This window comes from Vombatus ursinus, unplaced genomic scaffold, assembly GCF_900497805.2.
Source record: "Vombatus ursinus unplaced genomic scaffold, bare-nosed wombat genome assembly UNPS02014770.1, whole genome shotgun sequence".
Classification (NCBI taxonomy): domain Eukaryota; kingdom Metazoa; phylum Chordata; class Mammalia; order Diprotodontia; family Vombatidae; genus Vombatus; species Vombatus ursinus.
Genome location: NW_020954548.1, coordinates 1,955,172 through 1,972,590, shown reverse-complemented (window position 1 = coordinate 1,972,590; position 17,419 = coordinate 1,955,172). Strand labels below are relative to the sequence as shown.

The 17,419-nt window shown below is 40.7% G+C and overlaps 1 protein-coding gene across 1 annotated transcript; it reads right to left on the bottom strand.

The window, feature by feature from the left end:
* Nucleotides 1–4,224: 4,224 nt before the first annotated feature.
* LOC114043805 (serine protease 30-like) lies at nucleotides 4,225–14,441 on the bottom strand. Its single transcript, XM_027863046.1, has 6 exons — nucleotides 14,384–14,441; nucleotides 13,970–13,996; nucleotides 13,203–13,358; nucleotides 12,202–12,510; nucleotides 6,655–6,815; nucleotides 4,225–4,452 (listed from the first exon to the last, which is right to left on the bottom strand). Exons 1-6 carry the CDS (start codon nucleotides 14,439–14,441, stop codon nucleotides 4,225–4,227), a joined length of 939 nt encoding a protein of 312 aa, XP_027718847.1.
* Nucleotides 14,442–17,419: the final 2,978 nt, after the last annotated feature.

Here is a 17,419-nt window from a genome sequence, read left to right as displayed (position 1 = left end):
AATGGGGTTGGGACCCCATGTTTCTCTCTCACTGCAGACACAGACTTTTCCCTCTGACCTTCTAAGTTGTCTTTAGTGTTAATGGGTTGAGAAGTCTGGAATCCACCACAGCTGCCAGTGATTTAGTCCTCTGAGGCCTGTTCCAGGTTCACTGCGGCCTGTGCACCCATGCTGAATTGCATTCCTCTCCCAGTCCAGTGCAATATACCTTTCCGATTAACCATCCTGGTTGTCTTGGGCTGGAAATTTGTTTCACTCTGCGTTTTGTGGGTTCTGCTGCTTTAGAATTTGTTTAGAGCCATTTCTTACAGGTATTTGGAGGGGTTTGGGAGAGAAGTCAAGCAAGTAACTGCTTTTGCTTCACCACCTTGGCTCCCCCTCCCCCGCCATGCTTAGTTTCTGCCATACTCTTTTCCAGTTTTCCCAGCAGTTTTTGTCAAATAGTGAGTTCTTATTCTAGAAGTTGGGGTTTTTGGGTTTATAAAATAGTAGATTACTATAGTCTTGCATACCTAACCTATTCCACTGATCCACCACTCTATTTCTTAGCCAGTATCAAGTAGTTTTGATGATTGCTGCTTTATAACACAATTTAAGGTCTGGAACTGCTAGGCCACCTTCCCCTGCATTTCATTTAATTAGTTCCCTTGATATTCTAGACCTTTTGTTATTCTAAATGAATCTTGTTATTTTTTTCTAGCTCTATAAAATAATTTTTTGATAGTTTGATTGGTATAACACTGAATAAGTAAATTAGCTTAGGTAGAATTGTCATTTTTATTATATTAGCTCGACCAACCCATGAGCAACTGATGTTTTTCCAATTATTTAGATCTGACTTTGCCATTTTTCTTTTATCCACCATTGCACAGATAAATAAAATGATGACTTTTTATAATTGATTAGATGTGTTGGGATGTAAACTCCTCCTCTGGAGGCTCACTAAGGGCATCTCTGGAGCAACTCCAGTAAAAAAGACGATGGTGAGGACATGTACTTTATTCCATTCCCACATGGTTTTAATTTCTTCTTATTGTTATTATAGAATGTCAGAGCCCGAAGAAGTCCTGGAGATCATCTAGGCAAGGAATTCCTAACCTGCACTCCACAGGCCCTCAAAGAATTCATGAATTTGGCTAGGAAGAAAAATTACATCTTTATTTTCATTAACCTAGTGGGGTAGCTGGGTGGCACAGTGGATAGGGCATTGGCCCTGGAGTCAGGAGGACCTGAGTTCAAATCAGACCAGACATCACTTGACACTTAATAGATATGTGACCCTGGGCAAGTCACTTAACTCCAATTGCCTCAAAATAAATATTTTCATTAACCTTTAGATTCGCATTTTGTATTATTCATTTAAAAACACTATTCTAGAGAGTCATAAACTTCACCAGATGGTCAAGAAGACCATTTCACAAAAAAAAAGGTTAAGAACCCCTCTCTAAACCAACCACTTCATTTCTTTTTGTTATCTACCTATTTATCTTTAACTAATATTTTAGTTCCCCCCATTTACACAATTTTTAACATTTGTTGGAATTTTTTTAAGTTTTGAGTTCCAGATTCTTTTCCTCCCTCCATTCCTCCCCACTCCTTAAGATGGTGAGCAATCTGATATAGGTTGTACATGTGCAATCATGCAAAATATTTCCATATTTGTCATTTTGTGCAAGAAAACTCAAACAAAAAAGAAAGTGAAGAATAGTATGCTTCAGTCTGTATTCAGATGACCTCAGTTCTTTCTCTGGAGACAGATAGATAGCATTCTTCATCATGAGTCCTTTGGGATTTTCTTGGATCATTATATTGCTGAGAATAGCTAAGTCATTGACAAGTTGTTAATTGCACAATGTTGCTGTTACTGTGTATAATGTGTTCCTGATCCTGTTCACTTTACTTCATACCAGTTCATGTAAGTCTTTCTAGGTTTTTCTGAAATCATCTTCCTTGTCATTTCTTATAGCACAATAATATTCCATTACAATCATATACCACAACTTGTTCAGCCATTCCCCAGTTGATGGGCAACCCCTTAATTTCCAATTCTTTGCCACCACAGAAAGAGCGGCTATGAATATTTTTGTACAAATATGTTCTTTTCCCTTTTTTAAAAAAAAAGTACATGTGGGTACTTTCCCCATTTTTATGATCTCTTTGGGATACAGACCTAATAGTGGTAAGGTTGGATCAAAGGGTGTGCACAGTTTTATAGCCCTTTAGGCATTGTACCAAATTGCTCTCCAGAATGGTTGAATCAGTTCACGACTCTTCCAACAATGCATTAGTTCTTAATATACTAATGTATTTGAAATATGAGACTTTTATCTGAGAAACTATACCCTTTGACTCAGCAATACCACTACTAGGTCTATTTTGAAAAATGGTTAGGGGAAAAAGGAAAAGAACCTATATGTTCTAAAATGTTTATAGCATCTCTCTTTGTGGTGGCAAAGAACTGGAAATTGCAGGTACACCCATCAATTGGGGAATTGATGAACAAGTTGTGGTATATGATTGTGATGGAATACTACTGTGTTATAAGAAATGATGAGCTCAATGATCTTAGAAAAAACATGGAAAGACTTGCATGAAATAATGAAGAGTGAAATGAACCGAACCAAAAGAACATTGTATATAGTAATAACAATATTGTTTTAAGAATGACTTTGAATCAATAAATCATTTTTACTATTATAAGAATCCAAATTAACTAGAAAAGACTATCTGCATCTAGAGAAAGAACTGATAAATAAAAATATGTATCAAATAATTTTACATATATGTATGTGTGGGTGTATATATATATATATATATACACCCACACACACCCACACACATATATATACCTATTTGAATCTAATGGTAGCCATCTCTAGGCTGAGGGGGTGACTTGAGGTGGGAAGAAAAAAAATTTACACAATAACTTAATTATATATTTAAAAGGAATAGCAAGTTGAACATAATAGATTTGCAGTTTCATGTGCAATCATCTTTTTTTATTACATTGTGTTATGGAAATGCTTATTTTATACCATAAACTAAAAACAAAATAAATAAATGTGGGGGGAAAACCCAGTATATTAGTGTCCCACTTTTCCCACAACCCCTCCAACATTTATCATTTTCCTTTTTCATACAGAAAAATTTACTGGTATTAGCCAGTATGATGGCTGTGAGGTGGTACCTCAGTTGTTTTAATTAGCTTTCTCTAATTAACAGTATAACAATTTTTATATGACTATGTATAGTTTTGATTTCTTCATCTGAAAACTTCCTGTTCATATTCTTTGACCATTTATCAACTGGGGAATGACTTGTATTGTTCTGTATTTGACTCAGGTCTCTATATACTTGAGAAATGAAGCCTTTATCAGAGATACTTGCTGTAAAATTTTTTCCCCCAATTTTCTGTTTTCCTTCTAATTTTGCTTGCATTGATTTTGTTTGTCCAAAATCTTTTAAAATTTCATATCATCTAAATATCCTTTTTATATTTTGTAATGCTCTCTGTATTTTGTTTGATCCTAAATTCTTGCCTTATCCATAGATCTGACAGGTAAGTGATTCCATGTTCTCCTAATTTGCTTATGGTATCATAAGCAAATGGTATCATATCATTTGTATCATGGTATCATATCATTTGCTTTATGTCTAAATTATATACTGATTTTGACTTTATCTTGGTATACAATGTGAGATCCAACCATCATCCATTTTACAGAAGAGGAAACTGAAGGTCAGGGGAAATGACTTGGCTCTGACCACATAGCCAGGACTGAATTCCAGGTCTCTTGCTGCCCAATTCTATGCTCATTCCTTCCTCTAGGAAGCCTTTCCTGGTGACTCTAGCCCAGGTGATCCTCCCTTGAGCTTTTTCTGCATACAGATAGGACCACATATACAGTTGACATATTGCTGAATGAACATTTCTATTATTGTGGAGCCATATATGCTGTTTCCCCACTAGCCCTGTGACCTCCCTTCCTTTGGATAGAGACCATGTCTCCTTACACTCTTGTGTTGCACTAGCACCAGATCCAAGTCTGGATCAGAGCATGTCAACTTGTGATCCTCTTCTCCCATCCCCCAGACAGAAATAGCTGTCATCAGTCAGAAAGCAAAGAAGAACATCTAGGCTACAGAGAGGTTGAGGAGGGTTCCAAATGAAGGGGTAGATGAGATGCCTGGCAGTTACAGAGTTGAGGTATGGTGGGAAGAATCTCATTGAACACTGAGAAGAACCAGTGTCAGCAGCACAGTAGGATAGGCAGGCCCTGAAAGACCATCTGGAGCAAAGTTGATGGTGGTTTCAATCCAATCTGTGTAAGCCTGAACCCAGGCATAAACTCCTGGCCGGTTGGGTAGGGCACAACCGTCTCCCCAGCTCACCACTCCAACTTGGAACCAGGTATTATTCTCCTTACAGACAAGGGGGCCTCCAGAGTCACCCTAAGAGAGAGAGAGAGAGAAAGGTGGGGCAGGGTTAGTCACAACAGAGGTATATTTAAACCTTGGGTTGGGGCAGGTGGGTGGCAGAGTGGATAGAGTACAGACCCTGAAGTCAGGAAGACCTGAGTTCAAATCTGGCCTCAGAACAAACACTTGACACTTACTAGCTGTGTGACCCTGGGCAAGTCACTTAACCCCAATTGCCTAAAAATTAAAAAAAAAAAACTTAAAAAAAAACCTTGGATCATCTAGATCGTGGATATATGGAGGAGAGTGGGATTGGGGAGGGAACAACTCCAGGGTCTAATTCAGTCCCAGAGTATATAGTTAACATGAACCTCGCAAAACTATGATTTCTCTGTTGTACTTTGGGGAATTATTGAATTGCAAATGTCATAAAGCTCTGCCCTTATCTGGTGGAAGACTTCTTCCTAGCAAGGCACACTGTAGGGACACTGGGACAATTCTGCAAGCATTCTAAAAAGACTGAGGCAGCTCTAGAGAATGACTACTTACTATAACTTCTAGGAAGGGGTGAGGCTCGGAATGCTGTGGTAGAATCAAAACTGGATTTGGAGTTAGAAATCCTGGATTCAAGTATCAACTCTGCCATTTACCAGCTGAGTGACTTTGGACACGTCCAATATCATGGGATCATAGATAGAGTCAGAGAAATGACTTAGCTGAGGCCACTCAGCTAGTAAGTGGTGGCCCTAAGTTGTGACCCAGTAGGAGTTGTCCAAGAGGTGCCTCTAGGGAGCCTCTGAAGCAGGAGCTTCCATCCCAACACATCTAATCACCCACTAATTTTAGAGAAGAGGAAACTGAGAAAGTGATTTACTCATGGTTACTCAGTAAGTTAACAGGAGAGCTAGGCCTCCAATCCAGGTCTCCTAGTCTGGTGTTCTATCCCCATTAATGTTTGCCCTTCCCTTGTCACTGATAAACCCTTGCTAGAAACCATGATTGTCTTGACATCGGAAATGAGTATATAGGTTGGGAGGAGGGGAAGGGGAGGGAAATGGATGAGTGATAATCAGAACCAAAGAGATGAGAATGTTGATGGTAGCAGATTTTTGAAGTATAAGGAAGAAAGGAATGGGGCAGGCAGGGCTTCAGCCATCAGTCTTGGTGAGATCTCAGGGGAATGCAGGATCTGAGTTGGATCCATTTTTCCTAGAGCCTCATGGGAGCTCCTTGCTTTTCATGATTCTTTAGAGAACCTCATCCTCTAATTCCAGGGTTTGAGATTGGAATTTTCCAGGCTCAGATCCATAGGGGCTGGGCAAGGGACACTGTGACCAATTTGAAAAAAAACAGGATTCAGAAAGTCTTTGAGGAATCCAGAGGACAACTGCCTCCCTCAAAAAGTGAGTCATTGTACTCAATTTGGAATTTGACCCTGGATCTAAGCTGGATAGGCCAGTGAATTAGTGCAAACATGCCCAAAGGACTACATCTAGCTGGCCCTACTAGACCATGTTTCCCATCCATCCAACTCAAATAATCTGGGATATCTTGCCATCTACACTGCCACAGTGTGGGTATACCACTACCCCTATATCCTACCCCTCATTCTACCTCTTGGTCTGGGAACAGTAGTCGAATCAAAATTACTATTGGAAGGGCATGACAATGCCCTGCCCTTTGGCTCTATTTACCATTCCTGTTACTTCTCAGACTTCCTTTAAGTCTGAGCTAAAATTTTCTACATGAAGACTTCCTCAATCCATCTTAATTCAGGTTCCTTCCCTCAGTGGATTTTTTCTAATTTGTCCTGTATATAACTTGTTTTCACATAGCTGTTTGAATGTTTCTTCCCACTAGACTGTGATCCCTTTGAGAGCAGTGACTGTCTTTTGTCTCCATTGCTTAGACATATAGTAGATGTTTAATAAATGTTTATTGAATGACAAATGAAAACTTCCTCTACTGGACACCCCTCCCTTACGTGCTTGCCTTCATCTATTAGAATATAAATACTTTGGGGGCAGGGACCATCATACTTTTGCCTTCTTATCCCCAATATTCAGAACCATACTTGGCACATAGTAGATGCTTTATAAATTCTTTTCCCATATATGCATGATGCACCCATTCATTCATTCATTCATTCATTCATTCATTCATTCAGTGAGAAACTGCTATTAGTCTATGAACCTGGACAGCCTGGGGGGAGGAAAGAGAGGAAGCTGCTCTCACCTGGCAGGCATCTTTTTGGCCCTGCTCATATCCAGCACAGATCATGTCATCCAAAACCAGGGGTTGTCCTGAAGCCGTGGGGTTATTGATATGGTATAGGGCATCACAAGTCTGGGCATCAATCAGGGCGACCTGGACTTCTTGCAAAACCCAGGAAACATCTGGGAAAAGAGAAGATTTTTGCCAACGAGGCAGTGAACACCAGCTAGTGGTTAAGTGGACTGGGCTTGGAGTATGAAGACCTGGCTTAGAATCTCAGCTCTGCTACCTTCTACCTGTGGGCCCTCAGTCAAGTCACTTAATCTCCCTCAACCTCAGTTTCCTCATTTGAAAAATGAGGAAGTTGGACCTGATGATCTTTAAGGCCTATCTAAATCTATGATCCTATGAACTGGCTCTAAGGTGAAGGAAATCGTAAATTATAACTGCATCTAGGGACATCTGGGAAACTTTACTAACCTAGAGGTGAATGAGCTCTCACCCTGTCTAGAACTAGATCACCATGCCCATTCCTGACCCTTTCAAAATCTAGTCACTTCCCCTTTCCCTCCTTGAGGTGTTAAGCATCTTGAGGGCAGGAACTATATTGCTTGCATATATTTGTATCCCCAGCACTCAGCACAGTGTCTGGCTCATAAAAAGCACTTAGTAAATGCTTTTTTATTTATTCATTTTTATTTTATTTTATTCATATTTATTTTATTTATTCATTTATTCCCTAGCCATCCTTCACTAGCAGGTTTCCTCATTGGCCAGTCTTCCTACCTCCTACCCTCTTCTACCTCGCATCCGCCATAGAATCACATGGAATCATAAAACTGGAAATAACCATCTGGTCCAACTCTCTTAATTTTTCAAATGAGGAAGTTAAGGCCCAGAGATGGAGAAAGATTTGCTCAAAGTTTTAATAAATAGAAGAGCTGAGATTCAAACTGAAGACTCCAAGACCACTGTCTTTCCACTCATTCTCACCTCTAGACTTCCCCATTTTTAGAATACCTTCCCTACCTTTTTTCCTCCATATCCCAATCCTCCCCATCCTTCCAGTCCCAGTTCAGATGTCACCTCCTCCACAAGACCTTCTCTGATTCCCCTATGTCAACCTCTGTTGTTGTTGTTGTTCAGTCACATCCAACTCTTCATGACCCCATTTGAGATTTTCTTGGCAAAGATACTGGAGTGGTTTGCTGCTTCCTTCTCCAGCTCATTTTACAGATGAGAAAACAGGCAAACAGGATCAAGTGACTTGCCCAGGGTCACATGGCTAGTAAGTGTCTGAGGTTGGATTTGAACTCAGGAAGATGACTATTCCTGACTCCAGACCCAGGGCTCTATCCACTGCACCACCTAGCTTCCCCAGATGATATATACACAATTAAAAAAAAAATACATGACAAGTACATCAGAGAGATACATGCAAAGTACTGTGTATAAGCCTGGATAATCATTAACATCTCCAGGGGATCAAGGAAGGCTTCCTGGAGAATGTGGCGCTTGAGTCAGCAGTTTAAGGATGGGTGGAAACTCAGCAGGTGGAGATAGGGAAGGCAGGCATTGCAGGAATTAGGAAGAGTGTGAGCAAAAGCAAACAGACAGGAAAACACCAAGTATATTTGGGAGATGGCAGGCAGTCCAGTCTGGTTTGAATGATACTACCACAAAGAACAGTGAAGCCTAGTTGGTGAAGGGCGTTGCATTAAGGATAAAGTGTTAAAGAATCATGGAAGGGTTTGGGGCAGAGAAGTAACATAACCAGATCCATGAATAAGGAAGCAAAGTCTGCCCTTGGGTGTAAAGGATAGATTGTAAGGAGGAAAAAGTGGAGGTGGAGTGACCTATCAGAAGGTGATTGCAATAGTGTGGACAGGCAGTAATGATGGAACTGTCCCAGGTGGTGGCAGAGAGAATCCAGAGAATGCGACGACTGATCATAAGAAGTAATCTGTAGGTAGAGTTGACGGGACTCTGTATTGGATTAAATTGAAAAGGAAAGGGTGGAAGATAACACCACAATTTATGAACACGAGAGATTAGATTAGATAGAAGGGGGTATCATAGGAAGAAATAGTCAAGTTAGGAGGAGGAGCAGTATCTCCCCCTAAAGGAGAGATCTAAACTGGTGGGTCACTGCTTATGGTGCCTGCCTAACGTCCAGGTTAAGATGCCCTGAAGGCAGATGGAGGTACAGGTCTGGAATTCCACTCCGGGCTACTACCTGAACCTCTAGCAGGAGGGGAAACTCCAGCAGCCAAGACTTGTAGAAAAATTCAAGGCCATTAGATAAGCCCGTATTAGGATCCTACAGCACATCAGGAAAGGAGAAAAAACAGGATAATATAACAATAAAAACAATAGCTAACCCATGCATAATATTTTTCCAAAGTACTCCTCCATCCATTACTTCATCTGATACCCACAACAGTGTTGTGAAGGATCACCTTTAAGCAATAACAATATTAGTAGTGGTGGTAATAATAGCCAACATTTATAGAGGGTTTTAAAGTTTGCAAAGCACCTTCTACAGGGTGCCCCAAAATACTTAATTTAGTTTTAAACTTTAAAGATTTCATAAGTATAAATGCTTCAAACTTATTTTTTAATCATTTGAAACTTTGTTTAGATGTATTTACTTTGTAAATTAAGTGATACATTTTTTATTTTCATTTTAACAAAATGGGACACTCGTGCATTATGTCTGATAGTTTCTGGATGACACTTTCTCAGACCAGTGGATCAGTAGAAAAGGTCATTTCAGTCACCTGATATATCCCCACTAGGCTTTTCTGTGTGTGTGATCATATCAAAGCTGTCATGTATGCATCAAGACCTCATTCTTTGAATACCCTAAGGCTAAGATTACAAATATAATACAAATTCTTTTTAGTCATGGAATAGCAGCTGATGAAAATTTTTACAAATTTAAAAAATCAACTAGTGTGATATATAGACTCACTAGAGCATATGATGGTAGCTATGTTGAATTTTCATAAGAAACATATCAATATTCTAAAATTTAAAATATTCAAAATACCTTTGATTTTTTTTTGTATGCTTGTCACATTTCTACTTCAGAACTTATTAAAGCTTAAAACTGCACTAAAACTTTTGGGATATTTCCTGTGTATTATTCTATTTGATCCTCAGAACACTCTTGTAATAATAGAAACAGCTGTTACCATGTTTCTAATGTCTGGCAGCAGGAGGAAACTAATAGCCAATTCTTAAATCATATATCTACAATTCTAATTCTTAGGGTATTCATTTGTTTTAAGTAGAAGATTCTTCACTAGATAATTACACTCACATTTCTATAGTACTTTAAAAAAAACAATTTTATATAGTGCTTGAAAATGTAGACATTTTCTTCATGACAATCCTGTTAGGTGAATAGTACATATGTAATTCTACTTTTCCTAGGCTCCATAGGAGGGAGGAAAGGCAGCCCCAGGAAAAGCCATTTATCTGCCCCCTTCTCCACCTGGATTTGACCCAGAAGCTGGATTCATACTTATGGCTCTGCTCTCCCAGGGTCCATAAGGAAATACAAGTATTTTTTTATTTTTCTCCCCCACAATGGGGATGAAGGCTCAGTCAAGACTTGATTGTAGTGACATACTTACAGGGTTTTTAATACTACCATATGATTAACCTTCAGAGCAGAAAGATGAGAAAGAGCCATAATTAATAAATCAGTTAATCATTCTGGTCCCCTTCTGTTTTGTCTCCCTCCAAGTGCTCTATGATCCAGCTACATCATTCTGCTTGCTCTTCCTCACACACTCCACCTCCCATCCATGCCTGCAGCCTTCTCCCACCTCACCTCCACCTCTTAGAATCCTTGGCTCAAGATTCAATTCAAATCCCACCTTCCGGGGGACACCTTTCTTGCTTCCTCCTTTCAAATTGCCTTCCATCTACTCTGTATGAACCTTGGATGTACCTAGTTATTTACAGTTTGTCTCATCATTAGAATGTAAGCTCCTTGAGGGCAGAGATGACTTTTTGCCTTTGTTTGGATCACAAATACTTAGCACAATACTTGGCAAAAAAGCAAGTGTTTACTAAACTTTTGTTAACTATTAAGTCACTGACTGTCCTAGGATATAACATCAATACCACAAAAATATATATCGGATTGTGTCACTAATTCACTGTGTGACTTTGAACAAATCACTTTCATTCTTTGGTCCTCAGTTCTCTTATCTATAAAATTAGGGGATTGTGTTAGAATCTTCCCAAACTTATTTGCTCTACCACCCACGATTCAAAAAAAAAAATTACCCAACATCTCCCTGGAAATCTACTTTCTTTAACCCTTTAACCATTTTTTAAAATTTGCATCATTTCAAAAAAAAGAATAATTTTTTTTTAAAAATGACATCTTAAATTTAATAATTTATTGTAAATTTGTGGGGTTTTTCCTGCATTGAAATTTTGATGACACAATATTGCATCATGTAACTATATAGTATCATATTATAAACAAGTCATTACATGCACATATTCCTGCCAATGCATGTTGGACTTTCCGACAATGCAAGAGAGGCCCACCTGCCAACACTTGCTTGTTAAGACTTGTTAGCAGACTTGACCACTGATTGGTTATAACTTGCATTTTGTGTGTTTATTTAGAACATAATGTAATCACTATGACTTTAATTCTGTTACACAACAGATGAAACATTTATGAATGGTTTTTCAAAATTTTCTTTTCTTCTTTCCTTATGCTTCCACTGCCCCCTTATTTTTATTCAACACCCCCCCCCATTTGCACCCGAGGCTACTACTGCCCCCCTGGCTCATTCCAGCACTCTTCAGGGGGTGATATCGCCCACTTTGGGAAGCTATGCTAGACAATCTCTAGGGTCCTTCCCAACTCTAGGATACTGTATCCTTTGACTTATCTAAGGTAAGGGAAATCTAGAGGAGCTGGAGTTCTGTGAACACTAAATGGTGGAGTTAGATGAGATAGCTAGGTGGTGCAGTGGATAGAGTGCCAGGCCTGGAGTCAGGAAGATTCATCTTCCTGAGTTCAAATCCAGCCTCAAACATTTACTAGCTGTGTGACCCTGAGCAAGTCACTTAACCCTGTTTGCCTCAGTTTCCTCATCTATAAAATGATCTAGAGAAGGAAATGGGAAACCACTCCAGTGTCTTTGCCAAGAAAACCCCAATGGTATCACAAAGGTCGGATACAACTGAAAACTGAACAAGCGCAATGACAGTGGTAGAGTTGGAACTCAAAACCAAGTCTCCTGCCTAGGCTACAGACCCTTTATACTATGTAATCCTTGTCCTCAAGGAATATAGTATCTGGAGAGACTACTTTATGTCCTTAAGTAACAGGCCGCGTTCAATCAGGGCTGCATTCATGGAACAGATAGCCAAGGCTACACAAATTCAAAGGAAGGAGAGATTCCTATGTACTGGTGTAATCAGGAACTGCTCAGAGGAGGAGGTAGCATTTAGGTAGGGCTCAGAGATGTAAATACTCAGGCCTGGGGATTAGCAGGTGGGCAAGCACACTTACCCTATGCCTTGGCTTACCTGCTGTGTTGGTTTTTCCCCACCCAGTCACCCAGCACAGAGTGCCATTAACGAATTGGGTCTGGGGTGCTGGGAGGCAAACAGGGGTGATCTGAGAGGAGGAGTCTAGTTGTAGCAGTGCAATGTCCCCTTTGAGGTTATTGCTTCCCCATTTGTAGGAAGGGTGAATGATGATTCTTCTCACAGATGCAAAGGAGGAATTGGTTGAGTCTGTATACAGCTTCAGCTCTCCCAACCTGACTTGATAGAATGAGGGCTGCTGGAAACTAGAAGGGAAATAAAGACCAGAGCAGCTGAAGGGCTGATAAACTTAATAAAAAGATCAGTGCTCTTCCTCTCAAGTTACCTGGGATTTAACTATTTGGTTTAGGGTTTGTATTTATGCTCTTTATATTTATATACCTACTTGTTCTCTACCCTATTAGAAAGTAAGGTCCTCAAGAACTAGGATTGTTGAAGTTTTAGAGCCAGGAAATGATAGAGTAGGGACAACAATCAACCACTTGACTCCTAGAATAAGATCCTTTCCCCTATATTACCCTGCTTCTCCACCTTTCATAGTTCGTTACTTTGAAAGCTCCCCCACCTGTTTTGGGGGCACTAAAGATAAAGGAAGGCTCATAGGATCATAGATTTAGACCTGGAAGGGACCTTAGAGGTCATCTAAGTTAAAACTTCACATTTTGTACATAAGAAAATTGAGACCAGGAGAAAGGCATCCATGCCTAAATAGGGGAACCTAGGAGAAATGGAGTTCCCTGGAGACTGTGTGGATCTTAAGGAGTACAAGAGAATGATTGAAAAGACTGTTCCCTCCTCCTGCTCCTTCCACCCCCTCTGCTGCCCTTTCCCCAAAGTACATAGCCCAGGAATTGTGGATTAGGGTGGGAAATTCTAGGTGGGGGGGTAAAGGTTTAAGATATCCCTGCCCCCCACAGCCCACTGGTAGGATTAGGTACACCCAGCTCAACTTGCCAAGGACCTTACTCACTTTTGAACACAGTGAGCTGCAGTCAGCACCCAGCTCGGATGAATGAGAGAGCCTCCACAGATATGTCGCCCTGTGAGGATCCTTAGGCTGACCTGCCATGGCCACTGTCCTTCCTGGGCATCCTGCCCTCCTATAATTCTCCCACTTACTTTAGGGGTTCCACACACTGTTGAAAGAGAGAAAGCTTACCAGGACACCCAGGTAACATGGGACATTTAGGCTTTGGGATCTCCCCTTAGGCCTCATTTCCCTCTCAAAAAGTCGGGCTCTTTCCAGTCTTCACCATCCTCTCTGACACTGGACTTCTTGGCCATTCTTACCCAAATACTACCCCCTGACATCCCAGAGGCCTCCCTGCTCTTCTAACCCATTCCTATTCCCCACTCTTTCCTTACAAACCACCATCCCCTCCCAGGACCCAAGGATTCTTAAACCCCTAGCCCTCAGGTAAGACTTCTAGGTCACATAGTGCTTCACGGTTTCCAAAGTGCCTTCTTCACAAATAACACTTGGTAGTAAGTAAAGCATTACTCATTTTACAGATAAGGAAATGGAAGCACTGATAGGTGATAAGGTTTGTCTAAGAGAACACAATTATCTGAGAATTATCTATTGTCTAAGAGAACACAAGTATCTGAAGTGGAACTTGAAGCCAGGGCCTCTAATTCTATGACACTGTACAGCTGATTCCCCTATTGGGCTCTCCATGTTGCTGTCCCAGAGGCAAGGCCAACAGACTGACTGCTCTCACTATCTTTTCCAGGATTAGCAACTTACCTGTTGGCAGGCTGTTCCCATGGACACCTGAAGGAGATTAAAAAGAAGGAAAGAGGTTAGGGTCTGAATTACCATTTCAGCATCCCCAGACTTGGGAAGTGCTGAGGGGAATGGATTCATCCCAGCTGCCAGGGAAAGGAGACCAGGCCAAGGCAAAAGGATCTTCTCCCAGCTTTCCACCCTACATCTTCATTACTGCCCTGGATAGACCATCCAGTCTCACTCCCCTCACCAGCCACTCTGGTACCCCCCAGATTGTGTGGCAATCTAGTTTTCCAGGAACCCCTCCCAAGGAAGGGATAAAAGGCCACGGAAGGTCAAGGCATACACAAAAGAAGGGGTCAAGGGCTGGAGACGCCCCTACAATTGAGCAGTCTCCCGGGGATGGGCCACTCAAGCCCAGAAGATATTCACCATGGAACAGTAGCAGCAGCAGTGTGGGGAGCGGGAGTGAGCGGATAGATGGTCCCATGGGCACCCCAGACAGCAATGACAGATAGGAGCTCACCCGCCCAGGTCAGAGTCTTTGGAGTGGTTCCCACTCCCAGGGAGGGGCACGGTAGGTCATAAAATAGAACTTGGCCCTGAATTCCTGTTCAATCAGTACCAGCTGCTCAGGCTCCTGTTCCCTCCCTCCCCACTATGGCCAAAATACATGTGAACTGTGATGCAAAGACTGGAAAGACAGTGCCTCCCTTTTTTTTTTTTTTTTCAGATGATGCCCCCTCAGGCCAACCCTTCCTGCCAATTTTAGAGTATAGTTGCCTGATAGCAGACACCCCAGTGAAGTAAAAAGAACACTGGGTTTAGAGTCAGGAGGTCTGGTTTAAAATCTCACTTTGCTACCCAGTTGACCCTGAATAAGTGTTGTGAAAATAGCTCGCATTTCTTTCTTTTTTTAATGTTTATCGATCTGTTTTGTTTTTACATTATCTTCATTTCCAAATTCAGTTCTTCCTCATCTCCTCAGAAAACCACCCCTTGTAACAAAGAATAAAAAAAAGAGAGAGAGAGAAGCAGTTAGACAACAAACATAACCAATTCTGACAATATTCTACACCCATAGTCTCTAAACTCTGCAAGGTTGTGGGGGGGGAAGCAGAATTGTATAACAAATCCCATTTCTACAGCTCTGTGAGATAGGCAATGCAAGTAGGATTATCTCCATTTTATAGATGAGACAATTAAGACTCTGAGAGGTTGTAACTTGCCAATGATCACGCAGTGTCTAAGTGAGTCAGCATTTGAACTTGAGACTCCTGATTCCAGGTTCTATCAACAACACAAATCAAGCTGCCTACCTGAGTCTTCATTTAATTACGTGTAAAATGAGGGCATTGGAATAAATAACTTCGTCCTTCCCCAGCCTTCCAACTCTAAGAAATCCCATGAAAATGTCATTCCCACTGTTCTGGGGCTTGGGAGGGGGACTCTCCTTCCCCTGGGGATTTGCCTTTTTAACAACCTCTTCCCACCTCCCTTCCACCCCTCCCCCCATGGAAAGCAGAAGGCTTAACCCAAAGGAATAATTTCTTCAAGGTGGCACAGCAACAAAGGAGATGAATAGAAGAGTGTGGCATAACTAAGAGCGTCCTGGAACAGTTGTGTCAGAAGTGCTGGAGGGGAGAATAAGCTGAGGCTGGCAAGGAAAATGAAGGACCACAAAAAGGGCTAGGGTTTGAAAATCTAGATTAGGAAAATAAAAAGGTAGAAAGAAAGGAGATCTTCCCCTTTGCTGGGGGGGAGGGGGAATGGTGGGGTGATGATAATGACAACAGAGAGAGAAAAGGGCAGAGCCACCCACTGCTTACTTTGCTTCCATTTTCTCTGCCAAGGAGAGTGACCTTTGCACCAGAAATGATGAACCAAAGATCTGATAGATGGGTAAATAGACAAATGGAGAGGGAGGGAGGGAGGGAGAGAGAGAGAGAAATTGTCCTTGATCTTGCATCTTTCAACAGAATGGATTCTGGAAGTAGAATCTGCATTAGTATGTGAACCTGGAGATTATTCTCTAAATTTTCCTCCATTTCTCCTTCCCATATTCAATTTCTGACCTATGTTACTAATTTAAATCCCTTCTATATAATTTCCTTTCCTCAAGTCCTCAGGCTCAAGTCTTTCTCTTTTCTCCAGCTTCTCCTACAATCTTCTCCCATGGAATCCAGAAGTATCATCTCTCTACAAAGTCTCAGGGATCGACTGATGCTTTAACAAGGGGGGGGGAGAGGGAGAGAGGGAGAGAGAAGGAGGAAGAGGAGAGGAGAGGAGAGGAAAGACAGAGAGATAGGTAGGTAGACAGAAATACTAACAGATAGATAGACAGAGCATTAATTAAGCATGAACAATGTACCAAACAATGTGCTAAATACTAAAGATACAAATGAAAGAAAATGAGACTTTTCCTTTTCTCAGGGAGCTTACATTCTAATAGGGAAGACAAAACTTTAAAAGACTATGGAAAAAGGGTTGGGGATGGGGGGCTGAGAGGTGGGAGAGTACCCATGCAATGGAGTGAGTTGAGCAGGACTGGGACCTCTCATGAAATGGTGATCCCAGCCAAGGACTCATCAATCAAGAAAATAGGCCTCACTTGTCCTAGATACATTAAATTCATAGTTACAAAAACAAAAAACAAACAGCAATGTTTACTGAGCCACTGTCAATGATATTTGAAAGATCGTGGAAAACAGGCAAGATTGGAGAAAGCCAAATGTCCCAATTTTCTTTTCTTTCTTCCTTCTTTTCTTTTTTATTTCTTCTTTTTTATTTCTTCTTCTTTTTCTTCTTCTTCTTCTTCTTCTTCTTCTTCTTCTTCTTCTTCTTTTTCTTCTTTCTCTCTCTCTCTCATAAAATTTATTTTTGAACATAACCAATGAAGGAATTTATTTTTCTTGACCATGTGTATTTATTACAAGTGTTATACACACACACAATGGGAGGGAGACAAAATAAAATTTTATCAATTGAAAAAATGAAACGAAAGGAAAGGAAAGGAAAACAGTTGTTACAAAGTGTCAGGATGGTTTCATCAAAAATGGGTCATATTAGATTAACTCTATTTCCATCTTTATCAGTATTATTAAACTAATAGATGAAGAATAATAGTTGTTAATAGAAATAATTTACCTAGAATTTATCAAAGTTTATCATACAGTATATCATAGTGTTCTTGTAGAGAAAAGAGAGGGATATAGATTAGATGAGAACGCAATTAGATGAATTCCAAGCTCCATGGATGGCCAGGCTCAGAGTGAGTGGTTCATCAGCAGTTTGGCTGCAAGTGTCCAGTGGACCATTCCAGGTATCTGTCCTTGGTGCTGGGCTGTTGAATTTTTTTTCAGTGACTTCATGAAATGCATGGATGGTACATTGATCACAGTTTAAGGGAACATGAAGCTGGAAGGGATAGCTAAGATACTGTATGATAGAATCAGGATCTAAAAGAAA